This window comes from Bos javanicus, chromosome 2, assembly GCF_032452875.1.
Source record: "Bos javanicus breed banteng chromosome 2, ARS-OSU_banteng_1.0, whole genome shotgun sequence".
In the NCBI taxonomy this organism is placed as follows: Eukaryota; Metazoa; Chordata; class Mammalia; order Artiodactyla; family Bovidae; genus Bos; species Bos javanicus.
Window position 1 is genome coordinate 94,942,532 of NC_083869.1, and position 23,857 is coordinate 94,966,388.

Consider the following 23,857-nt stretch of genomic DNA (forward strand, 5'->3'; position numbering starts at 1 on the left):
AATGGGAAATGGAAATGTTTCTCACAAATAATCAGTTGCCTGAACAACTGATCTGTAATATAGTTTATTTGGCAATCAAGTTCATAGCTTTAGGAGGGTGGATTATTCTAGGAATTTGACTCTTCCATCACTCCAGGAATGATTGAGAAATTTCTACACTCTGTGCATATGCCTACATGTTTGCCTAATATGGTTCAGATGGTGCAGTTTTCTTTTCGGTGACAATGATGGGCATGGATTTCCAGCAACACTTTTCCCCTAAGTTTATTTGCATTTACTTGATGGCATATATCACCTTTAGCTGTGACTGAAGCATTTTTATCTTTTTGACAGTTTTTATAACTTCTCAGCTGTCTGGATATAAGTCAGCAAATTAGGTAACTGTGAGTCTTACTAGAGATGCGTTTTAACTCCATTAGTAAATATGAAAAGTGATCTATTCATCTTGACAGCTTATTTCTATAATAAGTAACTCTAATGGTAGAGGTCATCTCTGGAGCCCACCACCAGAGAATCCTCCAAGACATAGTACCTCCATTTAAAATATGTTTTTTAGAAGTGTTATTAATAAATGAACAGTGTTTCTCACACAGATATATTTGTAAGATGCCATAACAATAGGTCATAGAGGAATATCATGTGATAGCTGATTATAGGGTGTGTATATAACCTAACTGGAAAATTGATTTTCTGTGATAAATTGAAATGTTCTCCCTTTATCTTTCTAACCTCTTTCAGCTATTTGAGCCCACAGAATGTGGAAATGGATACGTAGAAGCTGGAGAGGAGTGTGATTGTGGTATCCATGTGGTAAGTATAAGAAATCTTTTCTACTTTCAGCACGTCTTCTACCCAGAGCAAACAGGAATAGCATTAGTGAGAAGTCTACCTCATCATTCACTGCGGCCTCACTACCTTTATTTCTGAACTCTCTCATCAATGCTTAATCCTAGCTCAGACATTTTAGAATTAAACATGTCCTTATGGCTCTGTCTGAAGAAACCTAACACATTCTTTTAATCAAATTCATATCTCTTAAAAATTCATAGCTCATATTTCGTCTCAGACAAGTTGTACCAAGTTATGAAAATTCCTTCTGTGTTGTGCAATATTTTTGTCTTTGTAAAGCTAGATTGAATATTAAAATTATAATAGAGCTAACCGAGGGTAGGATGCCTGCTAAAAAATAAGCTTACTCTTTGGTATGGCACCCCACTCCAGTACTCTTGCTTGGAAAATCCCATGGATGGAGGAGCGTGTTAGGCTGCAATCCGTGGGGTTGCTAAGAGTTGGACACAACTGAGCGACTTCACTTTCACTTTTCACTTTCATGCATTGGAGAAGGAAATGGCAACCCACTCCAGTGTTCTTGCCTGGAGAATCCCAGGGACAGGGGAGCCTGGTGGGCTGCCGTCTATGGGGTCGAACAGAGTCGGACACGACTGAAGTGACTTAGCATAGCATTGGTACAGAAGTCCTTTCTTAGAAGATCATACTTTGCTGAGAAGTATAGCAGGAAGGAATCTACCACTAAAATGATTAATTCTTTCCTAAAATATTTGCTTACCATTATATACATCTCCTCTTGTGAATAATGCATGTCACATGTGGAGAAAATATAGAATGACCAGCGGGTGGGTTTCCTCACTTACTCACATGAAGTGTTTTCTCTAGGAATGCTATGGACTGTGCTGTAAGAAATGCTCTCTCTCCAATGGGGCCCACTGCAGCGATGGGCCTTGCTGCAATAATACCTCGTGTCTTGTGAGTTCTCTGAAAGTTTCATCTCTCTTATCAATGACATATTAGCCAAATATTGCAATGTGTACCTTGAGTATTTGTACAGCTTGCCACACTTTTGTTGATGGACACTGTGTATTAGCCCAGCAATTTTATTGAATCAATAAATCTACCCAAATTCTGTGAGTTACTACAATTATCTTTGTTATAATTCACTACCAACAAACCCTTGGACAGCAAGGAGATCAAACTAGTCAATCTTAAGGGAAATCAACCCTGAATACTCATTGAAAAGACTAATACTGAAGTTGAAACTCCAGTATTTTGGTTATCTGATGCGAACAGCTGACTCACTGGAAATGTCCCTGATGCTGGGAAAGATTGAAGGCAGAAGGAGAAGAGGGTGTCGGAGGATGAGATAGCTGGATGGCATCATTGATGCAATGGACATGAACTTGGGCAAACTTTGGGAGATGGTGAGGGACAGAGAGGCCTGGTGTGCTGCAGTCCATAGGGTGGCAAAGAGTTGGACATGACTGGGTGACTGAACAACAACCAATAATCCTATTCTCCAGTACCTCCCTAAGAAAATATACCTATAATCCTTCCAAAATAAACATTGGCAATTGCCCTACTAACATGGGTGAAAACCATGTTAAATGGTTGAATAGAAGAGGGACAATTTCTGTGGTCTTTTTCGTAATATGTCCCACTTACAAACTTTTTCTGTAAAACTCATCCTAATTTATTTTAAAGCCTGAGCATAAAACCTAGTCCTTATATTTTCACATTTGATTTTTAAAATCCCTTAGAAAGACAAATGGGAAGGCAATGGCAACCCACTCCAGTACTCTTGCCTGGAAAATCCCATGGATGGAGGAACCTGGTGGGCTGCAGTCCATGGGGTCGAGAAGAGTTGGACATGACTGAGCGACTTCACTTTCACTTTTCACTTTCATGCATTGGAGAAGGAAATGGCAACCCACTCCAGTGTTCTTGCCTGGAGAATCCCAGGGACAGGGGAGCCTGGTGGGCTGCCGTCTATGGGGGTCGCACAGAGTCGGACATGACTGAAGCGACTTAGCAGCAGCAGCAGCAGAAAGGCAAACGAGCCAGATAAGGAAATAATATATGTATGTAAGTTTATATGTGTATATGCACACCTTTTGTTTGTGTGGAAATATAGTTCTATCTTTGGAAACCTCTGGTTAATTTTTAAAAAGTCATTTTAAAAATCTTTGTTTTTCTCATGCTATAAAATTCCTAATTTTTTTAAAACCAGAAAATAATATGATTTAACTTCATTCAATACCAAAGGGGTATTAGGCATGTGGTATTCTACAAGATTCCAGCTTAGATTTTCTTGCCTTATGTTCCCAATCAAATTATAAATTGCTTGAAAATGATGGACTCTTTCCTTCATCTTTTACCAACCCCTCTCCTAGACAAACAAAATGTCTTGTATTCAGCAGTCATTCACTGGCATCACTGAAGGGAATGCATATGAATTAATTGAAATCTGATTGTATATTTAGCTAAAGCAAGACTAGTATCCAAGCTAATAGATAAATTAGTGCAGATTGGGTGTGTATATCAGCCTTAAGAGAGGTCCTAAATGTTTATATTTATATTTTAGTGTTTAGTTCTGTTGTCATCAGCCACACCAGTGTGTCTTCTTTACATAATTGCTATCACAGTGTTTTCCAAACATAGTACTCTGAGATAGCAGATTTTGAAATCTGAACATTTAATGCCTTGGTTAATGATTCATATTTGCTACAGAGAGTGGTTTTGGGGCATTATCTCTATTCTGAAACTACCTTGCCGATTCATAAAAAGAGTTTGGCAATGGTTATGAAAGGATGTCATGCTTTCTGGTGAATACAAGAATACTGACTCTTGAAATATTAATACTGGTTCCTAATATTGAGTTTTGATTTGCAGTTTCAGCCACGAGGATATGAATGTCGGGATGCTGTGAATGGGTGTGATATTACTGAATATTGTACTGGAGACTCTGGCCAGGTATGGCAAACTGAGTTTTAGGTAATACATCTTATTTGCAAATACATATTATAATGCTTTCAATTTGAATTACATGTGTGAATATGATTTGGTTCTTTTGGGGTTTTTGGTTTTGTTTTGTTCTGTTTTCTAGTAGTTTCTAGCTCCCACTATGCTTTTATTTTAGGAATATTTATTGGGCCTAAAAAATCTGTTATCTTCCAAATTTCCCCTTTATAATTAATTTGCTTTATTATTGCTTATATCCAATTAATTGGTATAGGTGTATGTATCAGCAGTGTTCTGGTCCCCACATCTAAAACAGTAGGCTCACACTGATAAAGCACTAATGGTACTATTTTGAGCCACAAAACCCTTTCTTTTAACAAAATTTTGGATAGAAGCTCAGTGTAGAAATCTGAAAGTGTAGCACTGCTGTAGTTGAAGTGGGATTGGGGGCAGAAGTCCTCAGTCTGTCACCATCTCTCTCCATTTATGTATGAAGCACTGGCTTCATGGCCCACACACTTGGCATGATCTTCTTCATGTTAAAATTATTGCATTATCATTAAGATTGCCTTTCGGCATTCCTTCTTTACTTTTTATGTTTTTAAACATTTACATCGTGTTGTTTTAAGTCTTTGTCGTTCAAATGAATATTTGTGGAGCCCCTGCTGTGTCTCAAGCACTGCTTTGAATGCCAGGCTTTGGGAGGAATCAAAATAGGCAACTCCTTGCTCTTCCCAGGCTTGCATTCTGCTGGGTTAGAAAGGCTAATAAATTAATGAAACCCAGTGCGTACAGAAGCATGGCTTCTTCAAGAGATGGAATGGAAGCAGGGATAGCTGGGAAATAGTGGAAATGATTCAGGGAAGAAGTCAGGAGTCAGGCGTAGGGGCTTGGTAAGAATTTTCAACTTCATCCTACCTGCAATTTTATTCTGATGTTACTTCAACAGCATTTTCCCATGCTATGATACAGTTTTTATAAATATTCCCTTTACAGTTGCATGAAAGTCAACCATGTGGATTTACCAGTCACTTCTACATCCAGTGGTGAATATTTAGATTGTTGGCAGCATTTCATTATTATCATTAATAGGGCTATAAATCTCTTTGCATTAAAAAAAATTTTTTTTTTCCTGGCATACGGGCTTTTAGTTCCCTGACCAGGGATCAAACCTGCTCCCCTCCCTGCATTGGAAGGGCAGAGTCTTAACCACTGGACCACCAGGGAAGTCCCTCTATGCATTTTAAAGAATGTTTCTTGTTTGGAGTTAGCAACTTAGGGTAAGTTTCTCAAGAGCAGAATTACCTATTGCCAGGTATTGTGATTTACATGGGGTTCCTGATAGAGTATAGCTAGAAACTAAAATATTATTTTTGTTATTGCAAAGAGCCAAGCTGAAACTCATAGCTCAGTGTGAGGGCTAAATGGGCCTCTTTACAGATCCCGAATTTAGGCTGTAGTAACAGATTATTGACATGATTGGGCCTGGAATGACCTCTCCTTGCAAAGGTGGCCCTTGCCTTGTATGCCATGGAGGAGCAGTAGAGAGAGGATGAATTATGTGAGTAGGCAGGAGAAGATGGCAGAACTGAGCCAGAATGTGGAGTTATTCTTCTGAAGTTTATCCATCAACCTGTCAATTGCTATACCTGCTTGGAGAAGTGAGCACAGGAGCAGAGAGTAACTGGAATAAGACTGAGTTCTCCTCCCTGGAAAGAAACATGAGAGGAAAACAAAATTTCCTAATTAACCTTTTGAAAGGTTTTGATGTATATATTCTGAGGCTTGATTCAAATGGATATAGTACAAAGGTTATGGTATAGTGAACTGTATTCAGGCTATCCTTTTGTGATTTTTATGCATATCTGTCCTTACATATAAATACATAAATTGAATTCTTTGCAATTTTTAAATAATATAGTGGCAGTATATAAGAACTGTGGATTCTGTGATTTATGACAAGAATAATGACATTTCTGATATACTATTTCACTGAGTTATAATTTTAGTTTTGTAGAATGAGGCTGTTTTTATATCCATCGTATATGGTTTTGGTTTTGTGTGTTCAGTTCTTTTAAAAGTATCAGTTCATTTCAGTGCTCAGTCGTGTCTGACTCTTCACGACCCCATGGACTGTAGCACGCCAGGCCTCCCTGTCCATCACCAACTCCTGGAGTTTATTCAAACTCATGTGCATCAAGTCGGTGATGCCATCCAACCATCTCATCCTCTGTCGTCCCCTTCGCCTCCCACCTTCAATCTTTCCCAGCATCAGGTTCTTTCCAAGTGAGTCAGTTCTTCGCATCAGGTGGCCAAAGAATAAAAGCATAGTTTTTCCATTTCAACCTTTAACTCCTGAATTGTCATAGGCTTTACCCTTTATAATAAGGGTCCTTGTTCAATCTAATATTTTATTTAAATTTTTAATATATTCTTTTTAATTCATGTCCCAAGATGAAAATTGTACTGTTAAATGCTCAGTGACATATTAGAATAGCATGTTCCTTTAGTAACAATTCCCTTCTCTGACCAGAAGGAACCTGAACTAGATAAGTGGAAGAGAGGGAGTTAAATACCACCACACCCCGGTCCCCAACACACAGTAATTCTTCTGTTTTGAAAGAAGCAGGAAACTTTGAATTTAATTGATACTGATAATAATTAAAATGGGATGTCTCAGAATCTGTGCATCTCTGAAAATCAGTACTTTTGGTGACATTATGTATTTATTGCTTTTATTTCACAGTATATTTCTGCTTATTTTTTATATTAGCATTTACTGATGCTTCTGAGCTGCTTTTTAAATTCACAATTTAAAAGAGAATAAGACGTGGAACTGAGAGACATTCTGGGCAAACAATCTGGATGATCTAATAAAGATATTTTTGAAAGATATGGGAAATATGTTTTGTTAAAAACTATAAAATATGTCATCAAAATGGGAGTATAACACAATTTAAAATAAGCACATTTAAGGGCTGTTGCACTGTGGAAGCTAGCCTCAGTTGGACCTTCCTGCACAGTGTAAAAATGGCATTTATTTATCAGTATTATTTTTTATATATATTTTTATTTTTGGCTGTGTCTCTAGTTGAGGCACGCAGGCATAGTTGCCCTGTGGTATGTGGGATCTTAGTTCCAAGACCAGGGATTGAACCCATGTCCCCTGGCAACCCACTCCAGTACTCTTGCCTGGAAAATCCCATGGACGGAGGAGCATGGTAGGCTACAGTCCACGGGGTCGCAAAGAGTCGGACATGACTTCACTTTCACTTTCCCCTGCACTGGAAGTCAGATTCTTAACCACTGAACCACCAGGGAAGTCCCTCAAATGGCATTTAGAGATGGAATCCAGAGCTCTGCTCATAAGCAGAATGAAGTACACAGATTTATGGTTCTTCTATTTTAAATGTCTCCAAAGAACAATAGACATTTGATAATTTCCTTTGTTAAACATTTCAGTGTTAAACAACTGGCTTTTATTAGCCTAAACTGAAAATAGATTAGAAATCTTCTTCCATGTAGTTATGACAGTTTATGAGAGCTTTTTGAATTTTATCAAATCCTACTAGTTTTCTCCTGTTGAAACATCATGAAAGTCAAATATGACAAGTTAAGTTTAGACCCTGATGTGTGTATTCAGCAAATGACATTTCTTTTGCATTTTGGTTCAGTGTGGTTGCATTCACCTTGGAGTTAATTACTGTTAGTTGATTAATAAGATAATGATGGTGTTTTGAGTGGATTTGGGTGAATGAAGAGACCATAGGGAATCTCTGTTTTTGTGCAGTTGGTCCAGTAAACCAAGTTCTCACGCTGATAATTACATCTTTTGAATAGTTACCATAAGGTTGAATGAAAACTGGTATGAAAATTGGTTGTTCTTTAGAAAGCTGTAGAACCAAAGCCTTTAATCTCAATGTGTTCCTTGATAAGTTACTGCTTCTTAGCTATTCTAAATTAGTTCTATTATCTTTCTGTTGTGACCTTGATAAACAGCTTGATACTGCAGAATAAAATAATTGTATCTGTGCAGGTCATTTATTTATTTTCTCAGTCAGTCACTAGTCATTGAGCACCTTCTCAGTAATAATTGAGCCCAGCTTTGTTCTAGGTGCCAGGGAGGGAGCAAGGACAGAAAATCCCTGCCTGCATGGAGCTTGCATTAGGATGGGAGCAGTAGACAAACTGCATTAGGAAGGGGGCAGTAAACAGAGCGTTTGACTGTGTGGATCACAACAAACTGTGGAAAATTCTTCAAGAGATGAGAATACCAGACCACCTTACCTGCCTCCTGAGAAATCTGAATGCAGGTCAAGAAGCAACAGTTAGAACTGGACATGGAACAACAGACTGGTTCCAAATCGGGAAAGGTGCACGTCAAGGCTGTATATTGTCACTCTGCTTATTTAACTTCTATGCAGAGTACATCACGCGGAACGACGGACTGGAAGAAGCACAAGCTGGAATCAAGATTGCCGGGAGACACACATTAGCACTGTGGCTGATTCATGTCAATGTAAGGCAAAAACCACCAAAATATTGTAAAGTAATTAGCCTCTAATTAAAATTAATGAATTAATTTTAAAAAAAGATTGCTGGGAGAAATATCAATAACCTCAGATATTATGGCAGAAAGTGAAGAACTAAAGTGCCTCTTGATAAAAGTGAAAGAGGAGAGTGAAAAAGTGGGCTTAAAACTCAACGTTCAGAAAACTAAGATCATGGCATCTGGTCCCATCACTTGATAGCAAATAGATAGGGAAACAATGGAAACAGTGAGAGACTTTATTTTCTTGGGCTCCAAAATGACTGCATATGGTGACTGCAGCCATGAAATTAAAAGATGCTTGGTCCTTGGAAGAAAGGCTATGACCAACCTAGATAGCATATTAAAAAGCAGAGACATTACTTTATCAGCCAACTTCCATCTAGTCAAAGCTATGGTTTTTCCAGTAGTCATGTATGGATGTGAGAGTTGAACTATAAAGAAAGCTGAGTGCCAAACATTTGATGCTTTTGAACTGTGGTGTTGGAGAAGACTCTTGAGAGTCCCTTAGACTTCAGGGAGATCAAACCAGTCAATCCTAAAGGAAATCAGTCCTGAATATTCATTGGAAGGACTGATGCTGAAGTTGAAATTCCAATACTTTGGCTACCCTATATAAAGAACTGACTCATTGGAAGAGACCCTGATGCTGGGAAAGATTGAAGGCAGGAGGAGAAGGGGACGACAGAGGATGAGATGGTTGGATGGCATCACCGACTTGATGGACATGAGTTTGAGCAAGCTCCGAAATTTGGTGATGGACAGGGAAGACTGGCGTGCTGCAGTCCTTGGGGTCGTGAAGAGTCGGATACAACTGAACAACTGAACTGACTGAGCAAAGAGATAGGTGAAAGTTTGGTGATAAGTAAAACAGTGAATGGGGAGCAGAGGATGCTAAAATGCGGGAGGAGTTTATGGTTTTGGAGGACATAGTTAAAGAAGGCTTCTCTGAGATGCTGATGTTCAGGCAAAGTCCTAAAAGAATTGAGAGAACAAGCTGGGCGGAAATCTGCGGGAAAGCTTGGAAGAAGAGCAAGAACAAAGACCATGGGTTGACGGCGTGGCTGGTACATTCATGTGAGGTCAGGTAGGGATGAGGTCAGGTAGGGAGCAGATCACGAATTTGGAAGACCAGTGGGAAGACCGGTGGGAAGACTGGGAAACCATTAGCAGAAGAGCAACATGATGTGGTTTAGGTTTTTAAAGGGACACTCTAGTAGCCCTGTCACCTATAAGGAGACTAGAGGGGATGAAGGGAAATCAGTTGGAGGTGGCTGCATCGTCAGATGAGAAGATAGTTTTGGGTTTGACCAGCTGTTAGCGGTGGAGATGGAGGAAAGTGGTCAGATTGTAATTATATTTGAAGATATTGCTACCAGGATTTGTCGATGGACTAGAAAGAGAGTGTGAATAAAAGAGAGGAACACAGGATGACTCCCTGGTTTGGGGCCTGGGCAACTGGGAGAGTGGGACTGTCATTTACTGAGAAGGTGAAAATCAAGGGAGGACCTCACAGGGTATTGCTATGTTTCTTATTCACTTACTGTAACTGTGGGGTTTTTTTTTTTTCCCCCTTTTAGTATTTGTTTTGAATGCTGTAGCAGAGCCTTTGACTTGAACTTTTTTTTTTTTTTAGCTCTCTTAAATGTGATAAATAAGATGAAGAGAGAGTAAAAATATGAATTATCCAGGATAATGTTAGGGAAAATTGAAATGTACTTAAAAAAAAAACTATTTGATAAATAGACCTGGAAAAAGAAAGAACTATCACGTCACAGTTGTTTTAACAAGTCTATAGTTTGAGAGGTCAGAAATGTAGTGGAGATATAGCACTTTTATTGAAGGGCTGGTTATTTCTTTTTCAGTAATGTGGCATGGAGGTGACTGTCATGGGTGTCACATGCAGATCTGACATTTTCATAGAGCTGAACGAGGTCTTGTAAATTAGTTCCTGAACGTATCCACTCCTGTGTAACAAGCTGATTTGTTCCCTTCATTGTCCATTTTAATCCCTTCTATTTTGAACTTTGTAGGCAAGTGAACGTAAATTATTCTAGTGCATCTCATGGAAAACAAACATAAGAAGCACCCACTGCTTTGACTGATTGATTCATTTTTACCAATGACTGAAGAATAAATTTGGATTAGCTGTTTACTCGTGTTTTTCTAATTATAAGTTGTATTTTTTTTACATTTATTTCAAACTTTACTGATATGAATGATGTGTAGCACACAATTTACAAATAGTAATAAAATCATCCTTAAATTTTTTTGCACTTTAATGTATTGTGCAAATAATCTGAAAGTACTTCACGTATTGAATGTTAACTAAAAATATATTTTTCAGTGCCCACCCAATCTTCATAAGCAAGATGGATATGCATGCAATCAAAATCAGGTATGCTGGGCCACAGGTTTTAACTGGGATTTTGTGAAAAGCTCAGTTTTCAGGGTTTTTTTTTGGATGAATGTAATTTTGATGGCAAATTGCAGCTCAAACAACAGGAAATTATTGCATTGGTCTTCTAACTCAGAGTTGTTTCATATCATATAAAATACTAAATATATTTATCTCTGGGTGCAAACTGTCCAGATTGAGAGTGTGGGGAAAAAAAGTAATGGCTGAAGAATTAGAGATCTAACTTATGGAGTTGTAACTATCTTTAATCATTTTAGCCTATTATGGGAAAATATGGTAATATATGGTAATGCTTTTTTTTTCCTGAAGCTATGTTATGACCTAACCATTCACATACAAAAAAACCTAAAAATCATTTTGGTGTCACTCAAAGAAATGTACCCATTTTTGTTTTCCATAAAATTTTAGATGATTAGTTGGACTTGAGCTGTACAGTGAGGTCTGTTCTGTGTTTTAGATTTTAATTTTCATTCTTCTGTGTCTCTTAAGATGTTTGTGAGTTTTATTTTCATTGTGAAAATACTAGGGTACCCCAAAAAACCCAACTTTGTCTAAAACAATGATAAGGAGACCTTGCAGTGAGAATCTGGGGGGAAATGGGACCAGCTCCTTGTACCTTACAACATGCATTCTGCCCTCAGGGCCGCTGCTACGACGGGGAGTGCAAGACCCGGGACAACCAGTGTCAGTACATCTGGGGAACAAGTAGGTCATGTTTCCTGCTTGGTGGTCTCACTCAGGTTTCTCTTAGTATTCTTTGCTGCCAGTCTTGCTGATTGGGAGTGATTAAAACAAGAAAAAAAAACTAGAAAAGGCTGGAGAGAATGGTGAATCATAGTCACATAGCCACAGCAAACACCTGCTGACGTTGAAGACTTGTCATCAGAACCAAACAGTGCTATTCAGTGATTGCGGCTGTGACAGAACGGCTGGCACACCCACTTGCTAAGATTGGGTTGAGTGCGGTGGTCATGCCTATTATCAATCCACTTGGGTAATTTTCTTTATACCTTGGATTTAACATTCACCACTTCAAGGTAGCTTTCCATTCTTTTACCCTAGGAAAGTACCAGGCTTTTTTATTTTTATTTTTTAATTCTGTAATTGATTATCTCAGTTTGAAGTGAAACACAAGTACTTCCTGATATACATTTTGGGAACATGGTCATTTTCTCAGTATGTTCCCTACATGTCAGTACACATATTCTCTTCCTGACATTTTCATTGTCTTGCCAGTGAATTTCAGTTAACGAGGTCCAGACTGGAAGAGAGAGAAGTGGCTCTGTCTTGCTGGCAAAGACTGGGTCACCTACCAGGAAAAGAAGGCACCCAAAGGGGACTAAGACTCATGCACAAGTGATTTAGTGTTTGGCAAATATCATTTAATTGAAAGATTTACTTTCAATGGTTCAGTTTTGACAAGGGAAAGATAATAGAGGTATATTGGTCTTTCAAAAAAGTTGAAATATCAAAATCCACGTGCCAACAAAATTTCAGCAAGCTCAGATTTTATAATGCTTCCTGATACTAATAGAAAGCAGGGTTAAGAATGTTTATTAGTTTTTTTGGTGTCACTTCACTAATTCCTGCTGATGATTAATCCTACCTCCCATCCTCAAACCCACCAACAAGAATTGGGAATAAATTTGTCTCCCAAGTTAAAAAAGAACAGTGTGTTTGAGCTGTTCTGTCTTAGCTTGCAAGAGCCATGGGTGAAATTTTCAGGAATTTTAGAAGCTGATTGACATCACATTCTTAGTTTAAAATTAGCCATGTATTACACTGTGGAGATTTACACCATGGAAATGGGTAAGTGCTACAAATTAGGAATTTGTTCCTTTTTCTGGAGCAACAGTTATTAAGATTTACTGGCACAGTACTGGTTATGGATAACAAAGAGAACTAAAAGTAATTCTGTTTTCTTGCTTGTCTCCAAAAGAGGCTTCAGGGTCTGACAAATTCTGTTATGAAAAGCTGAATACGGAAGGCACCGAGAAGGGCAACTGTGGGAAGGATGGAGACCGATGGATCCAGTGCAGCAAGCAGTGAGTGGCCGTCTCTGGGCGCATAATGGGTGGACTTGGTGCAGGCAGCACAAAATAAATGTTACTGATTTTTTAATAAATTGACTACTTAAAATTTTAGAGTATGAATTTAAAAGATCATATATCTAGAAGCAAATGACTATGAACTAAACTGTGTGGCACAGACACACCATTTCTGTAAACTTCAGGAAAGTTCTCACATGCTGTATTTTACTTGAAGCTTGTTTGGAAGAGATATTTTGCTAAGGTATTTTAAATTAATCATGGGTTTTGATTTTCTACTTTTGCTTTCAAAAAGCCTATGAATGTGCTAGTATAAGGAATTCTGCAAGCAAAAGATGTAGACTGTCTATATTTTGGGGGCCATTTAAAATGAAATAACGTACATTTGATTATTTTTCAAATGTAACACGATTTGATTTGATTAAATAGCTAATATCTGTATTCAAGTTTTATTTTCCCTTCTAAAAAGTATTTGAAAGTGAAAGTCGCTCAGTCGTGTCCCACTGTTTGTGACCCTATGGACTATACATGACCCTATGGACTATACAGTCCATGGAATTCTCCAGGCCAGAATACTGGAGTGGGTAGCCTTTCCCTTTTCCAGGGGATCTTCCTAACCCAGGAATCGAACTGGGGTCTCCTGCATTGCAGACTTATTCTTTACCAACTGAACTATGAGGGAAGCCAAAAAGTATCTAGTCAGTGCCCACTGAGGACTCTTTACTCAGGAAATGAGATGCCTTCAGAGCACATTGGTAATATTTTCCCTTGATTTGTTGAGGAAAGTTAAACTTGCAATTTAATAGTTTTTTAAGGTTAACTCATTGACTTGGGTCTCTGGGATCATTATGTGATAGACCAAACTCCTCCATTCTCCTTCCATAACAATGGGGATTCTTCTCCCATTGTGAAGCAGATCGAGGATTTAAGGGAAGTTTTGTTTATCTAATTTATGGTCTCTAATGTACTTTTTGAAACTTGGCAGTTGTATGTAATCTTTGATGGTGGATGAGGCCTTAGGAGGCAAAAAATCTTTGACTTCTTTAAAATTAAACCAAAATAACAGAACAGAGCTTCCAATCTGATGTCTCGTGACTGAGTTACAGAAGTTTTGAGATGTTCAGTCTCTGAGGTTCCAGGGAGGAAGTGGAGTCTAAACTAGTCAGATCCTTTGGGGTTGGATGTCTATGGCTTCATTCATTAAGTCAATGTCACAGACAAATCTGATCATTTCTCTGTGCCTCTGTGACTTCAGAAAGTTGGGAGGTATGGCTTTAGATCATTGTAGAAGACAGCTTTCAAATATCTGGCAATAGAATATCCAGCCACCAGTGAGTTAAGGAAAATAAATGTATTTTTTTAACTTAAAAAAATTGAGAAATATAGAAACAGAAAAGTGATTAATATACAAATATCAGTTCAGTTCAGTTCAGTCCCTCAGTCGTGTCTGACTCTTTGGGACCCCATGAATCGCAGCATGCCAGGCCTCCCTGTCCATCACCAACTCCCAGAGTTCACTCAGACTCACGTCCATCGAGTCAGTGATGCCATCCAGCCATCTCATCCTCTGTCGTCCCCTTCTCCTCCTGCCCCCAATCCCTCCCAGCATCAGTCTTTTCCAATGAGTCAACTCTTTGCATGAGGTGGCCAAAGTACTGGAGTTTCAGCTTTAGCATCATTCCTTCCAAAGAAATCCCAGGGCTAATCTCCTTCAGAATGGACTGGTTGGATCTCCTTGCAGTCCAAGGGACTCTCAAGAGTCTTCTCCAACACCACAGTTCAAAAGCATCAATTCTTCAGCGCTCAGCCTTCTTCACAGTCCAACTCTCACATCCATACATGATCACAGGAAAAACCATAGCCTTGACCAGATGGACCTTTGTTAGCAAAGTAATGTCTCTGCTTTTTAATATGCTATCTAGGTTGGTCATAACTTTTCTTCCAAGGAGTAAGCGTCTTTTAATTTCATGGCTGCAGTCACCATCTGCAGTGATTTTGGAGCCTAAAAAAATAAAGTCTGACACTGTTTCCACTGTTGCCCCATCTATTTCCCATGAACTGATGGGACCAGAAGCCATGATCTTCGTTTCTGAATGTTAAGCTTTAAGCCAACTTTTTCACTCTCCGCTTTCACTTTTATCAAGAGGCTTTTCAGTTCCTCTTCACTTTCTGCTGTAAGGGTGGTGTCATCTGCATATCTGAGGTTATTGATATTTCTCCTGGCAATCTTGATTCCAGCTTGTGCTACTTCCAGCCCAGCGTTTCTCATGATGTACTCTTCATAGAAGTTAAATAAGCAGGGTGATAATATACAGCCTTGACGGACTCCTTTTCCTATTTGGAACCAGTCTGTTGTTCCATGTCCAGTTCTAACTGTTGCTTCCTGACCTGCATACAGGTTTCTCAAGAGGCAGGTCAGGTGGTCTGGTATTCCCATCTCTTGAAGAATTTTCCACAGTTTATTGTGACCCACATAGTCAAAGGCTTTGGCATAGTCAATAAAGCAGAAATAGATGTCTTCCTGGAACTCTCTTGCTTTTTCGATGATCCAGCAGATGTTGGCAGTTTGATCTCTGGTTCCTCTGCCTTTTCTAAAACCAGCTTGAACATCTGGAAGTTCACGGTTCATGTATTGCTGAAACCTGGCTTGGAGAATTTTGAGCATTACTTTACTAACGTGTCAGATGCATGCAATTGTGCGGTAGTTTGAGCATTCTTTGGCATTGCCTTTCCTTGGGCCTGGAATGAAAACTGACCTTTTCCAGTCCTGTGGCCACTGCTGAGTTTTCCAAATTTGCTGGCATATTGAGTGAAGCACTTTCACAGCATCATCTTTCAGGATTTGAAATAGCTCAACTGGAAATCCATCACCTCCACTAGCTTTGTTCGTAGTGATGCTTTCTAAGGCCCCCTTGACTTCACATTCCAGGATGTCTGGCTCTAGGTGAGTGATCACACCATCGTGATTATCTTGGTCGTGAAGATCTTTTTTGTACAGTTCTTCTGTGTATTCTTGCCACCTCTTCTTAATATCTTCTGTTTCTCTTAGGTCCATACCATTTCTGTCCTTTATCAAGCCCATCTTTGCATGAAATGTTCCCTTGGTATCTCTAATTTTCTTGAAGAGATCTCTAGTCTTTCCCATTCTGTTGTTTTCCTTTATTTCTTTGCATTGATCGCTGAGGAAGGCTTTCTTATCTCTCCTTGCTATTCTTTGGAACTCTGCATTCAGATACTTATATCTTTCCTTTTCTCTTTTGCTTTTCGCTTCTCTTCTTGTCACAGGTATTTGTAAGGCCTCCTCAGACAGCCATTTTGCTTGTTTGCATTTCTTTTCCATGGGGATGGTCTTGATCCCTGTCTCTTGTACAATGTCACGAACCTCCACCCATAGTTCATCAGGCACTCTATCTATCAGATCTAGTCCCTCAAATCTGTTTCTTACTTCCACTGTATAATCATAAGGGATTTAATTTAGGTCATACCCAAATGCTCTAGTGGTTTTCCCTACTTTCAATTTAAGTCTGAATTTGGCAATGAGGAGTTCATGATCTGAGCCACAGTCAGCTCCTGGTCTAGTTTTTGTTGACTGTATAGAGCTTCTCCATCTTTGGCTGCAAAGAATATAATCAGTCTGATTTTGGTGTTGACCATCTGGTGATGTCCATGTGTAGAGTCTTCTCTCGGAGAAGGCAATGGCACCCCACTCCAGTACTCTTGCCTGGAAAATCCCATGGACGGAGGAGCCTGGTAGGCTGCAGTCCATGGGGTCGCTAAGAATCGGGCTCGACTGAGCGACTTCACTTTCATTTTTCGCTTTCATGCACTGGAGAAGGAAATGGCAACCCACTCCAGTGTTCTTTCCTGGAGAATCCCAGGGATGGGGAGCCTGGTGGGCTGCTGTCTATGGGGTCACACAGAGTCGGACTGAAGCGACTTAGCAGCAGCAGCAGCAGCAGCAGAGTCTTCTCTTGTGTTGTTGGAAGAGGGTGTTTGCTACGACCAGTGCATTTTCCTGGCAAAACTCTATTAGTCTTTGCCCTGCTTCATTCCGTATTCCAAGGCCAAATTTGCCTGTTACTCCAGGTGTTTCTTGACTTCCTACTTTTGCATTCCAGTCCCCTATAATGAAAAGGACATCTTTTTTGGGTGTTAGTTCTGAAAGGTCTTGTAGGTCTTCATAGAGCCGTTCAACTTCAGTTTCTTTAGCGTTACTGGTTGGGGCTTAGACTTGGATTACTGTGATATTGAAAGGTTTGCCTTGGAGATGAACAGAGATCATTCTGTCGTTTTTGAGATTGCATCCAAGTACTGCATTTCGAACTCTTTGTTGACCATAATGGCTACTCCATTTCTTCTGAGGGATTCCTGTCCGCAGTAGTAGATATAATGGTCATCTGAGGTTAATTCACCCATTCCAGTCCATTTTAGTTCGCTGATTCCTAGAATGTCGACATTCACTCTTGCCATCTCCTGTTTGACCACTTCCAATTTGCCGTGATTCATGGACCTGACATTCCAGGTTCCTATGCAATATTGCTCTTTACAGCATCGGACCTTGCTTCTATCACCAGTCACATCCACAACTGGGTATTGTTTTTGCTTTGGCTCCATCCCTTCAGTCTTTCTGGAGTTATTTCTCCACTGATCTCCAGTAGCATATTGGGCACCTACTGACCTGGGGAGTTTCTCTTTCAGTATCCTATCATTTTGCCTTTTCATACTGTTCACGGGGTTCTCAAGGCAAGAATACTGAAGTGGTTTGCCATTCCCTTTTCCAGTGGACCACATTCTGTCAGACCTCTCCACCATGCCTGCCCATCTTGGGTGGCCCCACAGGACATGGCTTAGTTTCATTGAGTTAGACAAGGCTGTGGTCCTAGTGTGATTAGATTGACTAGTTTTCTGTGATTATGGATTCAGTGTGTCTGCCCTCTGATGCCCTCTTGCAACAGCTACCATCTTACTTGGGTTTCTCTTACCTTGGACGAGGGGTATCTCCTCGTTGCCGCCTCTCCTGACCTTGAACATGGAAATATATATATATATACACACACACGCACACACACACATATATATGTATATATACACACACAAATATACATTTTGCCAAATAAATGCAAAGTGAACTTTCATGTAACCCCTCTATGAATCAAGAAACAGTGCATCCCAGGATGTATTCTTCACTCTCACAACCCCTGTCTCTCTCCTGAAGGTACTGTTGTCCTCAATTTTATGGCAGTTGCTTTCTTAGTTTTCTTTAGACATATACTGCTCAAGTTTTCAGCCCTAAACAGTTTACTTTGCCTAAAATTTTGGTAGCTTTATATAAAAGGAATCATGTTTCATGTATTATTTTGTATTTTGCTTCTTAAGTTCATTATTTTGAGAATTTTCCATGGTGTGTGTAGCCGTAGATTCATATTTATTATTCTTTTATTTCATTTTCATTCATATTTATAGGTATATACCTTCTCCATTTTGTGTTGACAGACATTTAGATTGTTTCCATGTCTTGGCTATTAGGAATCATGCTACTGTGAACATTCTGGTACTTGTAACTTAGTTCTCATTTGTACATATTTTTCTAAGTCCATTCCTGGAAGAAAAATTGCTAAGTCATAGGGGATGTATATTCTCAGTGTCACTAGATGGTGTGACACTATTTTCTAAAATGGTTGTGCTAGTAAATGCTGCTGCTGCTAAGTCACTTCAGTCGTGTCCAACTCTGTGCGACACCATAGACAGCAGCCCATCAGGCTGCCCTGTCCCTGGGATTCTCCAGGCAAGAACCCACTGGAGTGGGTTGCCATTTCCTTCTCCAATGCATGAAAGTGAAAAGTGAAAGTGAAGTTGCTCAGTAATGTCCAACTCTTCATGACCCCATGGGCCGCAGCCTACCAGGCTCCTCTATCCATGGGATTTTCCAGGCAGGAGTACTGGAGTGGGGTGCTGTTGCCTTCTCTGCTAGTAAATGCTACCACTGATAATTTGTATAAGAGCATTTTGTTGCACTGTACTGTATTCTCACCAACACTTGGTGTCATCAGACGTTTTATGTATTCTGCTGGGTGTGAATTGCTTTATTATTGTGGCTTTAATTTGCATTTATGAATGGAATAGTACATTTTCATGCATTTACTGGACATGGATTGTATGTGTGTGATATGCCACTTCAATTCTTTGCACATTTTTTAAGGAGTTCATTGTTTACTTAACAAATACTCTGGAGGTAGGTGTCCTCATGGTGAGTGAGTCATTTAACAATGTCACCAAGGACCCAGATGATTTCTGCCTCTCTTCTCTGTAATACTTAGCATGTTCACTTTGTATCTTTACATGTGAATTCACGATTGCAAGCTGAATGCCAAAGTTCCGCATTCAAAAGCAGGAAGCAGGGGTAGCAACAAAAGACCTTCTCCGTGTCAGGCTCTAAAAGCCTGTCCAGAGCATAAAATTCTCCCCAGCAACTCCCTATTGGGCTTTTCTTCACATCTCAACATTCCAAGGGCCACTCTTAGCTCTAGGAGCATGGGAAGGAGGCATGGCTCAGTAACTGGGTGTAGAGAATGAGGGTGTCATGATAGGTTCTGACACCAGTCATGAGCCATCTCTCAGAGCTGGTTACTTTACTACCTTACACAAGCTTTGATCCTTTTAGGAAGTGGGGCGGTGGGGTGGGGGGGTGCAGTTTACCAACCAACAGTATCTAAACAAATGTTTTCATTTAGAAGGAAAGGGAATATTTCCCATTTTTAAATATTTGTGGACCAAATAATTTTGATTTTTTCAGTGATTCCTCCTGTCTTGTTCTTTTTTGTTTAATATGTTCAGTGATGTGTTCTGTGGATTTTTACTCTGCACCAACCTTACTCGAGCGCCACGTATCGGTCAACTTCAGGGTGAGATCATCCCAACTTCCTTCTACCACCAAGGCCGGGTGATTGACTGCAGGTAACACAGTAAATGTTGGCAAGCCTAATGAATCATGAGAGTTACAAATTAGAAAAAAATCAAGGGAAATATTTCTATTTTTCATGAGAGAAATAACAACTTAGATTTTATTATCACTTTGTGTATTGAAAGGCATTTAAAAAACAAAGTTATATATCAATTTGGACATTGTATTTGCTTAAAGATTATGCCAGTTATTAGTAGGGAGACATTCTTTGTATTTATAATTTTAAAAGTAGAATTTTATGATATTCATTTTGAATATGATTAAAGTTTTGAGCATTAAAATATGTCACTGTTTGAACATTGTATGTTTTATTTTTTGTGACAAAAGAGAATTTAAGCTATACTCTACGTGCTTGGTTTAGAAGATTAATTGAAACCTAATCACATATAGAAAGTATAGTGAAGTGAAACTGAAAGTTGCTCAGTCGTGTCCACCTCTTTGCGACCCCATGGACTGTAGCCCACCAGGCTCCTCTGTCCATGGAATTCTCCAGGCAAGAATAGTGGAGTGGGTAACAATTCCCTTCTCCAGGGAATCTTCCCAACTGAGGGATCAAACCCAGGTCTCTCACATTGCATGTGGATTCTTTACCATCTGAGCCACCAGGGAAGCCCATAGAAAGTATATACTAAAATATTTATAGCTCTAGTCAATCATTTTATATCCAATTATCTGTGAGTACAAGGCACAGAAGATACAAGACTTGTTTTTTTTAACACTGGGAGTCATATTATATTTTAAATAATATTGTTCCCATTAAAGGAGTTGTAATTCTAAGATGCTATGCTCTCATTCAAATGATAATGTCCATTGCCCAAAACACTTTTGGGATTCCCCCTACAAATTGCCCTCAGGATATGTAATGTTTATCTTTAGTATCCCCCAAATAGCAAAACTTCATCTTACATAGGTGAATGTAAGATTTAGAATCATCCCTAAATAATTTTGAACAAAATTTGGTAAATCAACTGGATAGCCACATTGGATATTGCTATGTTGGTCAAATGGTTGCTGATTTCCTGTCTTTTAAATGGCTCTAAAGACAATTTGAATAGGGTCTTAGACAAGAAGATCCTTCCTGGATAAATTTGTAGTATTCAAATGCAGTTACTTTGATGCACAGAAGCTTCCTTTGAGTGTGTAAGTTTTCACACACCTTTAGATGCAACAACCTTGTTAAATTATATTGTTATAGTCTAAACCAGTATATTTAAAAAATTTTTAGATATTAAAATATTTTAATATTTTAAAAATATTAAGCAAGGTATCTAATTAGTAATTATAACATTGATTATTATTCAAATTCCAGTTGTCCTTAGCTTTGAGATTTTAGAAGTATGTATCAATAGAGAGGAATCGGCTTGTTTTTTTCAACCATGAATAATCCAGCCTTCTAAAGTAATAATTTTCCAGATGTTTTCAGTTGCTTTCTATGCCCAACACCTGCCTTTTTGTATCAGAGTGTCTTGGAGTGTTAATGATAGGATTGCTTCTGTTGTTCTTATGCACACGTCTCCTTTAGTCTTAACGTTGGCTTGCAAACAAGGAAAGGTTTAGAACACACTTCGTGCAAACGACATATTTTTGTTCTGATGAAGTGCAGAGCAATAATGCTACTGAAAGGCAGTTTCTTTTATCAAGCTCTCTTACTAAGGGGAGGTGGAGAAAGGGTGCAAGGAAAAGTCGAGAAATGCTAGGAGAAATCCACGTCCACTGACAGCCTCTTCAGTTTCCTGAATAGCAAACCTCACTCATGTTGGTGGTATATTTCCAAGTGTGGTGCTAATGACTGTATGACTATCTTTTTCTTTTTAGTGGTGCTCATGTGGTTTTAGATGATGATACAGATGTGGGCTATGTCGAAGATGGAACACCATGTGGCCCATCTATGATGTGTTTAGAACGGAAGTGTCTACAGATTCAGGCCCTAAATATGAGCAGCTGCCCCCTCGATTCCAAGGGTAAAGTGTGTTCAGGCCATGGGGTAAGTAGACATCAGTGTCCAGCTCACATCTTCCTTGTCTAACATCCTCCAAGTTCACAGTGGTTGGACTTCTGGTCCAGCCATTCTCCTTCTGTGACTCTAGGCACTGACTATGATTTTTTCCTTATATCCTTATCTTCTAAGACTAACACCTAAATGTGTTGATATGGTTTTAGTTTTGTTGGTTTTTTTTTTATCACTTTGTGTATTTTTATTCACCACAGTCTTTTGGAATCCAAGGAGTTAGTAGAAAAATGATGTGATTCCTAAAGAAACTATAGACCCTATGTGACTGCTTTGCACCATTCATAATAATTTACACTTTTCAGTAATTCCCTTTCAGCTCCTCAACTACTCAACGTGCATACTGAGTATCTATGTGTTGAAGATCACACTAGACTAGAGGTTGGATCACTGCTATAATTCACATGTTTAAAGTTGGACAGTTATGCTTGGACCATTGCCAGCAAAAGAGAAGCTGTGCTCTCTACACACACCTGCATATATCTTTAAATTCTGGGCACAAAGTGTTGGGGCAGGTACTTCCTGGCAAACCTAAGTTTATTACCTAGAAACACATTTTAGTGATTATTTAAATTGGATTTAGTAGAAGAAAGATAGTTCAAAATTTATACAGAATTCAAAAATGGTAAAAGACATGAAGAAACTCAGAGCGATCATATCAAAGGAAGATGCTGCAGCAAAGGTAAAAATAATCCAAAATATAGATAACTAAATGAGTGATATGTCACACACAAGGTAGAAAGGCATAAGGAGCTTATGCCCAATGACTTAGACTCACGAGCAGGTAGTAGAGACTAATGATCAAGAGTGTGGATTTTGTAGCTAGAAAGGATCCCGAGTTTGAATCCTGACTCTGCTTCTTTTTATCCCAGTTACTTTGGGCAAGTCACTCAGCCTCTCTCAATCATCAGGGTGCTAGTGATTAAATGAGATGTTATGCACAAAGCACTGAGTATAAGTACCTAGCACATAATCAATGTAGTAAATATTCAATAATTGCTATAGTAAATTAAAAGCTTCCCTGGTGGCTCAGTGGTAAAGAATCTGCCTTCCAATGCAGGAGATGCAGGTTTGATCCCTGGGCCAGGAAGTTCTCCTGGAGAAGGAAACGGCAACCCACTGAGTATTCCTGCCTGGGAAATCTGATGGACAGAGAAGCCTGGTGGGCTACAGTCCATGGGGTTGCAGGAGAGTTGGATATGACTTAGCTACTAAAAACAATAACAGAAGTAAAAGCACTGGGCAGACCACTCAGCTACTCAGTTATTGCTCTGAAAACATTATATATAAAACTTAATGCATAAAAAGGTTCATGATTCTCCATTACCCACCCCGACTTCTTCATCTTGTTGAATAAAAGCTTAAATTCAGTGTGTTAATTATCATCATCACATTATATCATTTCAGATTAAAGAGCTTCTTATATCCATAAGCTTAAATTCAATTTTATCATCTCTAAACAATCTATCTCTGAATGTATGTCACAGGCAGATAGGGATTTAAACTACTCTGTCTCCAGTTTGTGGATGGTTATTTATTCCATCTAAATTACAGGTCCATTCCAGGGGCAGAGAGAGGGGCAGAGATCACTCTAGGAGGGTCTTCAGCCAGGCTGACTGAGCGAGGAGCGACAGTGCAGGCAGACAGGGAAGGTGGTGGTGGGGGGGCGCTTGTTTGGCTGGGAGGGCACCACCAAATGACTGCTGTGTTGGGCACGCTGAGGTAATGCAGTGCGTTGGTGATTTATGTCTCCTGGTACTTCATCTCTGGCAATGCCTTTTAAATCCAACATGTATTAATTTCTTGAATTAAGCATATTGTTTCTAAGGTATGTTTCTAGAAGCAACTACTTCTGAAAAAGCTACCTTGTCAGATGTGTGTACTTAAATAATATCAACACCAGTAATTAACATTTAATTTGAAAATTTCTTCCTTTTAATCTTTGATTTTTCTAAGATTAACTGAAAAAATATCACCCAAGTATTGGATCTATACATTGTCTAGTATTCAGAACCAGGGGAGGGGCTTCGCTGATGGATCAGTGCTAAGAATCCTCCTGGTCTGGGAAGATCCCACATGCCACAGAACAGCTAAGCCCGTGCACCACAACTGCTGGGCC

At 39.2% G+C, this 23,857-nt stretch overlaps 1 protein-coding gene across 6 annotated transcripts in view; it reads left to right on the forward strand.

The window, feature by feature from the left end:
- The window catches only part of ADAM23 (ADAM metallopeptidase domain 23), a 197,206-nt gene that overhangs the window by 149,393 nt on the left and 23,956 nt on the right, over positions 1-23,857 (forward strand). For all 6 annotated transcript variants that reach the window (XM_061382582.1, XM_061382619.1, XM_061382590.1 and 3 more), the window contains exons 16-23: positions 739-810; positions 1,675-1,764; positions 3,685-3,765; positions 10,650-10,700; positions 11,363-11,426; positions 12,661-12,766; positions 19,604-19,723; positions 21,546-21,714. In XM_061382582.1, the coding sequence (XP_061238566.1) occupies positions 739-810; positions 1,675-1,764; positions 3,685-3,765; positions 10,650-10,700; positions 11,363-11,426; positions 12,661-12,766; positions 19,604-19,723; positions 21,546-21,714 (753 nt within the window). The remainder of the gene's footprint in view (positions 1-738; positions 811-1,674; positions 1,765-3,684; positions 3,766-10,649; positions 10,701-11,362; positions 11,427-12,660; positions 12,767-19,603; positions 19,724-21,545; positions 21,715-23,857) is intronic.